The 15041-nt window shown below is 40.1% G+C and overlaps 1 protein-coding gene and 1 long non-coding RNA gene across 9 annotated transcripts in view; one reads left to right on the top strand and one right to left on the bottom strand.

Moving 5' to 3' along the window:
• The window catches only part of spag9b (sperm associated antigen 9b), a 41114-nt gene extending 36629 nt beyond the window's left edge, over positions 1 to 4485 (top strand). For 6 of the 8 annotated variants that reach the window (XM_081600349.1, XM_081600347.1, XM_081600346.1 and 3 more), the window contains 3 exons: positions 703 to 882; positions 1498 to 1629; positions 1707 to 4485. In XM_081600349.1, the coding sequence (XP_081456475.1) occupies positions 703 to 882; positions 1498 to 1629; positions 1707 to 1825 (431 nt within the window). In that variant the 3' untranslated portion in view covers positions 1826 to 4485. The remainder of the gene's footprint in view (positions 1 to 702; positions 883 to 1497; positions 1630 to 1706) is intronic. The other 2 variants (XM_081600348.1, XM_081600353.1) reach the window with 1 other exon arrangement.
• On the bottom strand, positions 842 to 14016 carry LOC108167283 (uncharacterized). The gene is made up of 4 exons (XR_001777642.2): positions 13546 to 14016; positions 5122 to 8247; positions 1472 to 1642; positions 842 to 922 (listed from the first exon to the last, which is right to left on the bottom strand). It is a non-coding gene; the product is annotated as an uncharacterized LOC108167283 (long non-coding RNA).
• Between the last annotated feature and the right edge of the window lie 1025 nt (positions 14017 to 15041).

Below are 15041 nucleotides of genomic sequence, written 5' to 3'. Positions count from 1 at the left end.
ACGGCTGAATCATTTAAAGAAAGCGATTCTTTAAGTGATCCACTTAAAGAAACTAAGTGAATCTAACTTATTGCCAGAAACTAACTTATTGCCAGTTTCTGGCAATAAGTTAAACTTTAACTTATTTCCAGTTTCTGGCAATAAGTTAAAGTTTATTGGTGTCTGCAAAATGAGCCTCAAGAATCATTTGAATTGCGCTGCCCCTCACCTACCAACCCAACTAAGTTCAGGCATGTTACCTAGCAACCAAAGGAAATCTCCAGAACGTTTGGTCAGCTGGTTTCACCGCTGCATGTGCTGTACAACGGCTGCTGGAAAAGACTTGACTTGCCATTTTGAAATCACTCACTGCATTCATGTTAGTTGTGCAGGAGGCTCCACTTCTGCTTTTCAAGGATGTACTGTTGTGCATCTGTTTGCATACATTTCCAAGTGCGAGAGTAAATTTTGAGTTGAGGGGACGTGGCCAAAAGCAGCTTATTTGGATTTAAAGTGACAGGAGACCCTGAAATAACTCATTATTAATGGAGCTCAAAAAAGGTAGCACTGACTAAAATCTCATAATCTAAGAATTATGGTGTGAAAAAGAATCCCATGAACATGTTTTTTATTGCCCATAAATATATCCTGACCTGTTCAAGAAAAGATAGTAGGTCACCTTTGAAGATCTGATTTGTGTCCACATTTTTGCTGTTCTGTCAGCAGCCAACAATGTAGCCAAGTCAGCAGGTAACAATCCCGGAGGCGTGGTTCGCGTCTACGGAGATGACAGCGGGGACAAGGTGACGGCCGGGACCATCGTTCCCTACTGCTCCATGGCTCACGCTCAACTCAGTTTCCATGGTCACAGGAACGCGGTCCAGTTCTTCGCCGCAGTTCCAGGTAATTCAGAAGGAGGAGTTTCAGTTTCCAGGCGTACCTGCTGTGATTGTTAGACTTTCTTAGGATTTTTATCTCAAGCTCATTTCAAGAAATAAAAGAAAACTTTTGAGAGAAAACTGTGAATCTTGGACATAAATAGGACTTAGTTTTTTTAATGCCCAGTTTTATTGTTTGGTATCCCATGACGACGCAGGGATAATCTGCAGCTGCAGCGCTTTTAGTCTTTTATGGATGTTTGAACCAGCTGACAGTCACTGCCATGATTTATGAGTTGAAACAAAAAGTTTCCCATTATTTCATTTATTCAACGTAATGATTTAATCAAATGTAACAAAAACTTAAAATCACATTGGGTTCTTATTTCTAACTTTTACTATGTCAACTAATGATAAAAGAAAATCATCCTAAGAAAACAGACTTAAGATACCAGAGACTTAATGTTGTTATTGAATTGACCAAATGATGAAACTTAATAAAAACTTATTTAAAGGAAACACCGTTTTTTTTTCCTCCCCGACATTAGTGGAGTATTGACAAAGTTTTGCACACTTTTGAAATGGAAAAGCAGCTACTGAAAGTTTTTAATTACTTTTGTGGGGTTTTTTTTGCTGTCAGGTCACGCAGATCTGTCGGCCTCCAGCGGAGGAGAGTCGGCGGGAGACAAGTCCGCCGACGGCTCCGCTCAGGAAAGCAGCAGGTCCATGTTGGTGATGAGTGGAGGAGAAGGCTACATCGACTTCAGGATGGGTGAGTTTCTGAGCTGCGGCGGAAACAAAAGGTGCAATCAGCGACAGCGTGGTGAACACGTTTCCGTCTCTCCGCAGGCGACGAGGACGGGGAGGCAGACGAGCTAGACGACCCCGCCTTAAAACTGCAGCCCTTCCTCACTAAAGCCGAGCGCAGCCACCTCATCGTCTGGCAGGTCATGGTCGGTGAAGACTGAACTCGGCATCGCTGAAACTCTGATTTGCCCCCCTTTTTTTATTTTAAGGCCACAGAAACAGAGGAGAAAGCACAAGATTAATCAGCACTTTTTTTTTTTTTCTTTTGCTCCCTCGGTCTCGAACAATGGAAGCAAAACAAGCAAAAACTGCTCTGCGAGCATTTTTCTCTTAACCTTGAACGCATGAAACTGCTTTGTCCTATTTTTTTGTTTTTTATGTCATGAATTTCTAGCATTATATATTATTGCCTCGCGGATTAAAATTTTATCTGAGGTAAGGTGAATGTTTGCCGGCTTTCCGCTTGAATCGCCTCTCCTTTGCTCACTCGGGACGCCGCTGATGTTCCGTCAGCTGATCAGAGGGAGAAAAACAACTTCCTGTTTGTCCTCTGAAGAATGTAAGACGTAGCGACGTGGGAGTCAATCATGGCGGGATTGTTTTTCTCTATCAAATTTCGGTTCTGTTCTTTTTTTTTTACGCGGGGAACTTCTTTGAAAGCCAATAGCCGACTCATATTTCAATTGTGTTTGGATCCAATACTTGTATTCATCCAATGTGCAAAGGCTTAATGGGAATGTTTTTTATCATGCATTTCAAATGGTTTGTGCCTCAAATATCAGCACAGGTCCCTATTCATTTAACAAAAAAAAACCCTCACACTTAAAAGTGTTTATGAAGCACAAAAAGCTGCTTTCAGTTGCTTTTCTTTTGCCCACAGTACAGATGTGGGTTGTTGCTATGTGGATTTAATAAAATAACACGGTATTATTACAAGTGGGAGCAGGTGAGTCACTATCAGATACTGTCTGGGAATATTATACATCTGGATCCAAACAGATTTTCTCCTAAAAGAACCAACATATTTTAACTTGTTTATTTTCTATTAGTTTCCAGATCCTAGCGATCCTAGTAGTAAACATACACGTATTTTATCATAAAGTTTAGCTGTTTAATAGGAAGCACGTTAGGAGATTTTGTCAGATGTGTTTAGTCCCTGAAAATAACGATAAACTTTCCCTAAAGTGCCTCCGCCAGGCCAAAGATTTAAATTTCACTGTAGATCTCAATAAGTGACTTTTTTTTTTTGTTGTTGATAAAAGTACAAAAAACTTGAACATAAATTTGAGCTTGGGCACCATTTTTCTGCCTAGGACTGTCAAGTTGGTTGTCGGCTTCAGTCATACCATTAGCATCGACACTGGACAGTATTTATCCCAGCTATTTATATTCTCCAGGCTTTCTGCTGATGAGGATTGGCTGCTCTACTGAAGTTGGGAAGACATGCAATAACACTAAAGCTAATGAGGTGTCATCGTTTGCAGATGACATACTGACTTATTAGACATCATGTTCTCTGGTCTAATCACAAACCCATGCTGTTGTCTCCAATCTTACTGAATACCCCAGCTGTACCGCCATGACAACGTGCGATGCTTTTCCTTTATTTCGTAGAGCAGACTTGTGTTGAACGTGTCGCGTCACTTTGTCTGTTTTCTGCTCCCACTTTAAGAGTTGCCTTAGACATCAGAGTTCAAACAGTCTGTGATAAAGTTCCTCTATTTTTCTCTAAAGAATTTTGTTCGCTACCAAAGGTTGAAGACTGCTAGCCAGCTATGACGTCACGCAGTAATAAAGTCTCACCTAGCTTTCACGGCAGCATGTTTGGAACAGGAAGCCAGGTTTTTTTTTGTTTTTTTTGTTTTTTCTAACAGAAATCAAAGTGTGTGGATATATACAGATAGAGATATATATATATATTTTTAAAATTTTCCTATTTGTAAATGGAAATATTTTCGAGGCATGAACGTGCGAGAGAGAGAGCTGCTACGGTCGGATGGTGAAGAAAAGAGTCCATATGCACCTCCCCTGGACGCTCGTTCTGTTCCCAGATGAGAAACCGAACTCTAACCTGTTTGGTTTTGCAGCGCTGATCTGCTTCCTTTCAACCAAACCTGTTTATTAATTCAAATGTCTTATTTTTTATCAGATTTTTTTGCCCCTCTTTGAGTGTGGCTAAAAGGTTTTATTTGGTGAATTTCAGCCTCCTTCTGTCCTCTGTGAACACTGCACTCATGCTTTTTGATTTTTGCTTTCTTTTGTTGTTGTGTATTTCTTTATGCAACCATGTGTATTTGCGTCTTCTCTCCACGAGAGAAGATTTATATATATATCTATACAAAAATATTTCAGTTTCGCCATTTCAGTATTTATTTTTGATGGATGAACCTTTGCAATTGAGAATGTATCTTTGTACATTGAATATATATATGATTATATATGTATGAAACTTAAAGATGGTTTGGATTTTATTGAGTTGTAACCTGAGGATTTCCTCAGCTATGCACCACGTCTCTGAGGAGAAACATGGAGGAAATTAGGGGTTGAAAACTGCACACACCTGCTCCTTCATTTAGCAATCAGTAGTCCTATAAATTTGAACTTCTACTCAGCGACGGGGCAGCCGACTCCCTTCGCAGACTCTTTCCATATATTTGTCACCACTGTAGTCTGCTTTTAGGTAACTGACGGGAGCTCAGGTTTTTTTGGGGTTTTTCTTTCTTCCCAAATCTGCAGTAAATGCATCATCTTAAAACCCTGCAGCATCTCTAGCGTTACCTATTTTTAACAATTAATTAAAGCAACTTTTGTGGGCAACATCTTTGGTTGCATCTTGTCATTTTTTGTGTGTATTTATTTATTTATTTATTTATTTATTTATTTATTTATTTATTGTTTGGCGTTAATGCACGTGCCATGTAGGGGCCGGCAAACTAAGCCCAGGGTCCCGAAGCTGATTTTGCCCCAAGTGGAAGAGATTTTTTTTAATTTTTGTTTACAACATTGTGCTTTTATTTTACATTAATATAAATTTAATCGTGTATAAATCAATCTACATGGGCAAAAGAAAAAATAAATTGGGTTCCCCCTAGTGGCCGCGGTCGGTAATGTTCCCCTTTGATTTGAGCTGCCGTTCAATGCGCATTCAAACCTCCAAAGCTCCGGTGGAAGATAAGCATGCTAACCAATGTCGCAAAAAATAACTTATTCTTCAAGGAGAGAGAAAACGAGGAATAATATAAAAAAGCCAAGATAAAGGTATTTTTGCATGTCTCTTGGTAAAAGAGACAAGAAAATGAGCTAAAAGAAAATTAGCTTGATGGCGACCTTGAAAGGTCCCGTTCAACAGCCAAACATTTATGCTAGCATCCTTGTATTTGTGTGAAACTGGGTTTGAGTTGATTCTCGAGTTTAAACATGAAACAACAAAAGATTGGATGTGAACATGAAGCTGTACCAGCAGAGCTTTCGTGGTTTGAAATGATGGAGCTCAACATCCAAGTTGACTACGATGAAATCGTTTTCCCGTTAGAAGACGACAGCGATTTTGATGAATCTGTTGATTCATCTTCCAATGAGCTGGAAGATCAGTCAGCAGAGATCCAGGGGGAATCAAGTCCTTCCATCGACTTGGACAATCAAAGATCATTGGAAGTCACGCAGGAAACGACTCCATCTGCTGACTTCAAGATCACCCCCTTAGTGCAAGAGACAAGCCAACACGTTAGAGATCTGACTAAGCAGGTTGACGATCTTAAAACAGAACTGCAGAGTACAATTTTGGATCTCCATGAGGAAAGAGACAGAAGGATTTCATACCAGGCTGAAGTCAAATCCCATCAGGAGGAGATTAAAAAACTGCAACAACTGTTGGAAAAAGAACGTCACCTGCAAGTCCAACGTGAACAGGTTACTGGCTCTTCTAAAGTTACAGCCGATAAGAGCGTTCTGAAACAGCTGGAGCACTTGAAGTGGGAGGCTGAAAAATATGCCTTCCGCAACAAAGGTCTGATAGACGTAATGATGGAAGAGTACAGAGTGAGACTTAAATATGAGGAGCAGCTCAAAAGTTACTCTGAGCAAGCTTCCAAATTCAAAGAGCAGGAGGAAACTGTAAAATCTCTGCAGGGTCAGGTTGCGGACCTGAAGGTAAAGTTGAAGCTTGCTCTGGAAAACGACCATCCTAGAGTCTTCACCCGACCAGAGGTCCCCCTGCAAACTGAAAGCTCCCAACAAACTGAGGAGACCAAGGAAAGACAGACCTCCAGTCAACCAGGGAGGTCTGAAGAAAGACAGAACTTCAATCAATCAGGGAGGTCCGAAGAAAGATGGACCTCCAATCACCCAGGGAGGTCCGAAGAAAGATGGACCTCCAATCACCCAGGGAGGTCCAAGGAAAGACAGACCTCCAATCAATCAGGGAGGTCTGAAGAAAGACGGACCTTCAATCAACCAGGGATGACTGAGGAAAGATGGACCTCCAGTCACTCAGGGAGGTCCGAGGAAAGGCAGACCTTCAATCAAGCAGGCAGGTCCGAGGAAAGACGAACCTTCAATCAGTCAGGGAGGTCTGAGGGAAGATGGACCTCCAATCAATCAGGGAGGTCTGAGGAAAGACAGACCTCCAATCAACCAGGGAGGTCTGAAGAAAGACTGACCTTCAATCAATCAAGGAGGTCCGAAGAAAGACAGAACTTCACACAAACATGGAGGTCCGAGGAAAGGCACACCTCCATGCAACCAAACTCCACTGGTTGCATGGAGGGTCTTCATGCTGACAATCGCATGAAGAAGAAGCTAAGCCCGGCTCGGCCTTTACACCGACCCACACCCAGGTGGTACTAACCTGGGTCACTATCCAAACCCAGGTTTTGCCAACACTGGGCATTATGTAAATTTGAGGCTTTACACAAATTTGTGAAATAAAAACAGACACAAGCCTCGACGCAAATACAATCACTGACTCCAAAATCAATGGAATCAGAACCAAAAGACAAACTTTTGGTTCTGATTGGTTTCTAATGCGTTGAATGTGTCATATTCAACACATTAGACCAGTGTTTCCCAACCCTGGTCCTCAAGGTACACTGTCCTACAGATTTTAGAGGTTTCCCTGCTTTAATGTGCCTGATTCAGCTGATGCCTAAAACATGCAGGGCAGTGTGCCTTGAGGACCAGAGTTGGGAAACACTGCATTAGACTACTAGTGTACTGCAGCTATGCAATTGGCTGAAAAACAGCCTACCATTATTATCATCATTATTTATAGAATGATTTAGAAAACAAAATTCTATACAGGTTTGTCAAAACTATTTTGACCCATATTAGAACTTTGCATTGATTTCCCTTCATTTTAGTTGCTGCAATTTTGCCTAACCCTAACATTAACTCAAACTTAATTCGCATTTTACCTCTAAACATTACCCCTGACCCAAAGCAATTAATCCACCATATTAGGACCAGGCTTTAGTGCTAATATGGTGGAGCTAATATGACACTGGACATATAGTGGTGCGTTCACCAAATGCGTTTTGACCGTCAGGCACATCTGGTTTACATTCAAAGTCTATGTGGAGGCGTGTCGAGGGCCGTTGCGGCGCCTTTAGAGCATCTAGCGCAGCGTTGGACGCTCCACATAGACTTTGAATGTAAACCAGACTCTCCTGACGCTCAAAACGTATTTGGTGTGAATGCACCATTAGAATGTTCAGTTCCTATGGTAACAATGACATCAGCAGTGATGACTCAAAGAGTGATGTATCTCTTTGATGTAGGAACAGGTCTGAAAAAAATGGGGGCTATATTTTTTTTCAGACCTGTTCCTTTTTCAGACTTATAAGTTATGAATCTTCTCCAGGAGCTGTTAAAATGATTTGTAGGCACAGAATCAGTACAAGTTCACATTCTCAGATGAGAGAGACTCACCTGGTATAAAGTTAATTTTTCTTTACTGGAATTACACCAAAGATAAATTAGTTTAATCAAAGCACATCATCAATATGTGTTCATGTACTCCATCTCAAGTCCAAAGCATGCTAGTTTTTTGTTGCTTTTGCCACCACTAGACGATATGCATGTAGGATATAACATAACATTATTCGGAGATGCAATGAGTTTATAGCAGCTCTGCGAATGATCCAATCGCCTGTTGATTTGTAGCAGTCTACGTTAACAGCAGATTTAAAGGGCCCCAAAATAAAATTTAGCTTAGTGTGAAGTCTTTTGCAATCTCTAAAATATTGCCATGGAGGCTTGGGCCAGCAGCCCTGATGCAAACATCTCCAGAAAACCTATTAAAGATTGTTGTAGTAGCATGACAAGACATGGAAAACAATTAAGGCTGTGAACACTTCTGCACAACACTAGTATAGTGTGAGGAGTTGGCAGATAGTTGGGTAAGCTGGGGGGAAAGGCAGAAAATTCGCAGAATGTGAGGCGTCACGTAGTGCAGTGGATAGAGTGGGCATGTGGTCGTCCCAAGTTTGCCTCCGGTCCTCAGTTCTTCTGCCGCATGTCTTTCCCGTATCCCTCCTTCCTGTCAGATTACTGTCAAAATGTTATTTTGACAGTGTCCTGGAAAAGCCTTAAAAACAACAAAAAATATACACAATGTGAAATATGAGTAGAAAATGTTCATTCAGTTTGTTTGGTTTTTTCACACTACACATGCATTAACGAGGATGCAGGTGCCTTTACTTTAAAGCAAAGTGAAACTGAAGTCTAATTTCTTCTTTTTTTTTTAGCACAAACTTGTCGAATGAACAAGTTTGTTCAACAACATGCAGTTCTCTCTCTCAATACCAGATGGCGGCCTCGGTCTGGTTTATTTGTGACTTTATTAGAAGGACACAGGCACCCCTCCCCTGCCTGTGATTGGTCCAGCGCTGTTCTATTCAGGGCCTCAGCAGCACAGGGCTCCTGCTTAGCAGGGTGAGGCTTTAATCTCACCCTAACGTCTGTCTTCTTGGACCACAGAAGCTGCTGGAGTCGACCCGAAAGTTACACATCTACAGCTGTTTCCTTTAGTGTTATTAATCAGTAGCTTGGGTTTGATTTTGGTGTGCATGGTAACTTTTGTCAAGCTGTTTCATATGAGAGAAAAGCTTGTCCTGCAGGAAGGAAGTCCCTGTCTCTGAAAGTGGTAATGTTGACAGCCAGGAAGGAAAAGAGCTTCTAAACCTAACAGGACTTAAAGAGAGCTGACAGTTTGTTCCCACGTGGCTTACTATGCAGTAATCCTGTTATGTCAGTAATCCTGACTTAACTTTGACGATTCACGACCAATTTCTGCACGCTCAAGTCCGGCGTTTATGCATTTCTGCTTAGAAAGTTGCAAAAGCCTCTGGAACATGAGCCTGAGTTGACCCCAATGCCAAGTTAGCCAACAGACAACTGGAAGACTGTGGGATCAGGTTGTACCATGAACTGTGTAGCTCATCTTTAACGCTGTGGGCTCCGCTGAGTGATCTGAACAGCTTTGGATCATAAAAGACTCCTAGCAATTTATAGACCGTCAGTTCTGCCCTAAACACGTCCGATGTGTTTATTTCTTTCGTGCGCTCTGGTACAAATTTTTTAACTTAGCATGTAGCAAGCTAGTGTTCTACGACCGGACGGGAATGGAAGTTGCAAAAATATTATGCTTCCATATGATTTTCTATATGGTGAAAACAGATGCTTCTCTTGAAGTTGAATTTTTAGCTCTGGCAAAATCAAAGACGCTCCACAAGCCCCAGAATCAAAATCCAGTTTGGGTTATGTAGCCACCAGTTTTTGCATATATGGAAATGTTGGCCTGTTGTTCTTTGCAAGATAACTCAAGATCAGTCAGAGTGGATGGAGAGCCTTTGCGTTTTGCCATAGATTCAGACGTTCTAGCACTGGTTGTATCCTTAGTGTTGTCCTGCTGGAATTCGATCATCAATGGGAAGTCTTTTGCTACCTCTAAAATTTCCAGTTCAAAATACTTGCAAGCCACAAAAATGCTTTTTTTGTTGTTTCTATTAAAAAAAAACAAAAATAAATGTATCATAATTATTTTTTTCATTATTTGAATCTACTTAACCTAAACAGAAGATGCAATATTTAAATTAAACTAGTAAAGGGGTCAGAATTTTTTTAAATATTCCACATCAGGATTTTTTATTTTTACCATTGCCTTATTAAAAGGAAGTTCAATTTAGTTGTTTTCTATTTTGTTGGTCTAGAAAAATGTTTCAGATCATTCTCATCAGCAGAAATGAAAGCATGTCACTCTTTTATTGAAAATGCTTGCTGTACTTTGCCAAATGTATCGACTGCATGCAGCCAGATCTGCTTTTCAGTAAAGGTCATGGTCACTTTGAAATGAAAACCAGCACAAAGTGTGATAATATTAGACTAACACTTTTTAATACCTAACATTTAAAGCTTTATGACTTATTTGGGAACGTTTTTCCCTAAAATATATTTTAAAAATGTCCGCCGCTGGTGCTGACACCACCAACCAAATCTGACCAGTTTACGTTTGCCGTTAGATTTATTGTAGACACACCAATATTTAGCCGTAGTGACATTACAGAAGGTGGCCGTTTAATAAATGGATGAATAATGAACTATTTTCAAGCTACTAAGTTCCATTCTCTCACTTTCCTCCTCCTGATTAAAACTTTGATTCCCTTTAGGACCAAACCGCCTGAACCTGATAAAGTCCAATCAGTCACAGCTCTCACTCACTGAACCCCTTTTTTTAAATTTTTTTATTTTTACAACGCACATCCAGCTATGCCTCTGTATTCACAATAAAGGTCAACACCGTTTTCCTGCCAGCCATTGTAACACGAGAGTCTGTCGGCTTGCATTATCTAACAGAACCAGTTTACAGTCTTAGCAGTTATGCAAGCTGGCCAGATGGAGGCTGCGGGCTCATAAGTGCATGCTAGCCACGTCCCTCCGCAGCCGTGACCTCCGAGGCCTCCCATGCTAACCGCTGCCCTTGATGCTCCGGGTCAAGCAACCTGCTAATGCCGCCGCACATGTCTGTTTATAGCAACACAGATAAACCCAGAAGTAAAAAAAAAATGATGCTGCTACAGCACGCAACGAAATGATAATTGAAAGTTCTTTGTGTGGTTTTCAGAAGGATACATGGATGTTTTGTGGCTTTTTCTGTTTATTGGTTGTGGGGTTTTTTTTTTTTTTTTTGCACCGCTCTGTTTAGTCATACTCCATTTAGTCTGTCACTATTTCCTTATATGATCCACAAGCACAAAAAGAAAACAAAAGCATATATTTTCCCTCTCCTGCTTATGTTTGAGACTGTCGGCTTGTTTAAAAGCGAATCGACATCGCCCCCCCACCAGGTTCACACACTCTGCTTCTTTTCGTCGTGACGCTTTAATCGGCTCTGTTGGCACCACGTTCACCGAGCCCGCAAACACATTCAATGCACTGGGAAAAAAAAAATAACATGAAATAAGCGTGCACTGATTAGACGCGCTCGTCTTCTTCACTCCAGCCAGGGGCCTGAGGCAAACAGGAAGGAGAAGAAAATCTCCCAAACGTTTTCTGTTTCATTCATACAGCTGGAAACTGTGGATCCATGGCGTGACGATGTGAAAAATAAAATTAGGGGTGGTGAAAATCCATTGCCTTAGTTTGAGAAACAGTGTGCAGGGATTGGCTCAAGATCTTGTGATATTGAAAAGCTATGGTATTAGCTGCCAGAGGGAAGTCTGACGACATGGTGTTTATCCTGATAACACTCTCATAATGGCTGTCTGTACTCTAAGCTTGACACCCTATATCGAAGACTCTCATTTTGAAGTAGAAAGGAAGTAATTCTTGACCTACGTTGACAGAGTCTGCTAACAAGGCTATATTAAAAAAACCTATCTGCTCATCAGAGAGAAGCTAATTCAGTTTTCCATAGACATGTGCCGATCAGGTTTTTTTCTGCCGATACCGATCACCCCCTGAGGGACGATTGCCGATACCGATCACCGATACCGATCACATAATTATTATTATTATTATTATGATCATAAACACTACCGGTTACATTATGTGGAAAAAGGAACCATGAATTCACCTTAATTTAGACAAAAACTTGTTTTTAATAACTTTTTCCAAGAAGAAAACTAAACAAAACAGGCATTGTGCAAATTGTACTGCTATCGGTAATACTATCTTTAACAGACTGATAACATATGAAGGCTCTGAAGAGGCTAAATAATGCAAAGAGCCAAAATAAAACCTCTCAACATTTCCAAAAAAATTCAAGTATAAAACTTAACATTCAAAGGCAAATACAGGATCCATTACAATAAACAATCCAGAGTTACTGAATGAAAACTTCCTGATAGCATGGCGGCTAGCTGATTACTGCTAGTTCTGAGTGGCTGTTTCTGACTGAGCGGAGTAATTATGCAGAACAGGGAGGAGATCAATTATTTTTTTTAGAGATTATCTGTCTCATGTTAGGACAGCGAAAGTTTTAACACTTATGTAAAATGTTTTTTTTTTAGGTTAGATGCTGCAGCTTTAAGCAGAGGTTCGGTGTGAGAGTCACTACCAGGTGGAGCAGAAGCGGCGCTCCGTCTGTGAAATATTACTACCTGTAGCGTAGCAGCGGTTCAACAGCAAGAACAGAACCACATCGCAGCACTTAAATAATTTTGCGGGTTATTTGTTTAGCTTTCTGGCCGTCATGCTAATCCGGGTGAGTGTTTGTAGCTGTGCGCTGCTTTACCTGCTATCTGATCCTCCATATGTCTTTTTTACTGCAGTGAGCCTCGATGCAGCCAAACTCCGTCAAGTATGCCATTGTTTTTATCTCGTATTAGCTTTGTTGTGTTGATGCATTTTGATGTGCTTCAATTTTCCGCAGCAACACGCAAACTTCCCCATTCACTCAGTGCGTTATAGTTCCACATCGCTCAGGATTTGTTGCTGCGCGTTTGCGCAGTGTGAAGGAAAGAGGAGACCAGCTGCACAGACAGGCTGTGAAATGAGATGCAGGTGATCGGTATCGGCAACAAGAGCCAATGATCACCGATCATGCACTTTTTCACGAAAATCGGCCCGATTATGATCGGTGACCGATCGATCGGTACACCTCTAGTTTTCCACAAAGTCTCACATTCAGAACTTTAGCTTAGAGCTAAACAAATATTCTCAAAAAATTAATTTTAGATTAATCAACTTTAATTCTATATTTAAAAATCCAAAATAGGACTGCTAAATACCCTCTTATTCCATAATAATAATATAATTAAATGAGCATAACAATAGTAATATTGTTATGCCACAGCATTACAAAATGTGAGCCTTTTAGAATGTCCTCACAATCTTAAAGGCTTAAAATGTATTACATTAATTAAACAAATGTAGGTTGGCCTTGGAATACGTTAAACACAGGTCTTAAATTTAGTTTTGACAGGACTATTTAATCTATGTTTTGATTTTTTTCTCTCTCTCTTTCTGTCTGGTAAAACTTTGAGTCGCACTCGGATATCTTCACTTCGTTCTGTGACTTCAGACGGTTGAGGCTGCCGCTAACTAGCCGCTGATATAACTCTTGCTAGCTAGTCAGCTAGTTTTTTGCGTCTACCATAGGTAAGTGCAAATTTATCACCAGTTGGCTGGACGACGTTCGTTCATTTCTGTGAACATAAAGGCTTTTTATTCCATTCATAAAGGCTTTAAAAAGCCTATGATTTCTTGTGAAGTTGTAGAGTCAATAAATATAGAACTGTATCAGACAGATCTGCATAGTTTCAGTTTGAGGTGTTGAAAACAGGAGTCCGCTTAGCTTTTCGCCTTCCAGACAATCTGACAATTTCAACGCCTTCCAGTGAAATTGATACATCTTTCTACTACTTGTAAGAAAGGAAATTCTTACCGATAATGACTTCAAATCTGCAGCATCTCTTTGTTATGTTGCTACATCTTATGTCAGGGATTTAAAGCTGTTGCTAATAAAACAACAGGTTGATACACTGAATATTTTTGTGTTGGACAAAGGAACGTCTTGTTCCACAACAAGCAGGACCAGATCAGAACTACCCTACTTGACATTTTTTATGCGTAACACAGATTTCTTAGTTCTGTATTTTTTTATTAATGGGGTCATAATGGGGTATTTGTGCGTAGAAATTGCAGGGATGAAACTAAGAATTTAGCACAACTTGGAATAAAGCTGTAACATTAAAAAAATGTGGGAAAAGTTGATTCTATCCAGATGTTTTTCCAGCTCGATTGAATATGATCAATGTAGCTAGCATGGCTTCGTCATGCTAGCTACATGCTAGCCAAAGTCTCTAAATGAGCTTTGGCTATTTTTTTAGAGTAGATTCCTGAACTATAATCTACTCTCTTTTTACTTTTGAGTGCAACTCACTCAAAATTAGTAAATTGTGTTTACTAATTTTTATTAGTCATTAGTTAAATTTTGTTTAGTTTTAGTTAGAATTGGTTACACTAGTAGTTTTGGTTTCTTCCTACTTTGGTTAATCTTTAGCTGCAAAATTCAGAAAGATCAAAATGTTGTGATTACGTATAAATCGATGGGTGTGATGAATACTCAACAGAAGACACCATTTTAAGAAAACATATTTCATTATTGTCGCACAAACAACTGACTCGGGTGTTTTTTTCCCAACTTTTGCCGTCATCATTTTGTGGACTAGCGTTAGCAGGAGCATGGGGTGCTGAAATTTGCCGACAGCTGACATGAAATCGATTTCACATCAGCTCAAAAGGCTAATAAACTGATTCATAAACACAAAAATGAAGGATATTATATGTATGAGTTCAGTATATGTTAGTTAGTTTTCTGTTTTTCTCCATTAATTACCGTTTTTATTTATGTCAGTTAACAAAAATGTTTTCTCATTTTCAGTTTTCGTTGTTTTGTTAGTTTTAAGTGGCTACATTAACCTTGGTGAGTGGATCTTGTCAGTGACAGAGAATTGAAATCTGTAGCCGATGCTAAAGCAACAAGCTGAGCCTTAATCTGCTGATGTAAAATTGGCATCATCAAACAAAATACACTTATCACATGGGTGTGATGGGGTTCATGCAGAGTGTTTTCATTTTAAGGAAATATAAGACAGCCATAGGCCTATTGGCAATTTCTTGATTGCATTTCACTTTCCGAGGACCCGGCTGCTGCTGAGCATGAAGAGCTGGAGCTGTAAATGTTAATAAGCTGTCAATAAATGGATTTGGGTCTGGATGCCCCGCAGCTCTTTTTTTCTGTGGATAAATAGTCAAACTGAGTCATCTGGATGAATTAAAGAGCCCCAACCACAGAACTGTAGCCGCTCTGAATCCACGTCAGTTAAAAAATTTGCATTTGTTTCACTGCACACAAAAAGGAGGGTTTGTTGAATCTAA

Source organism: Poecilia reticulata, chromosome 19 (assembly GCF_904066995.2).
Source record: "Poecilia reticulata chromosome 19, P_reticulata-male-v2, whole genome shotgun sequence".
Classification (NCBI taxonomy): domain Eukaryota; kingdom Metazoa; phylum Chordata; class Actinopteri; order Cyprinodontiformes; family Poeciliidae; genus Poecilia; species Poecilia reticulata.
This window is presented reverse-complemented; position numbering and strand designations above follow the sequence as displayed.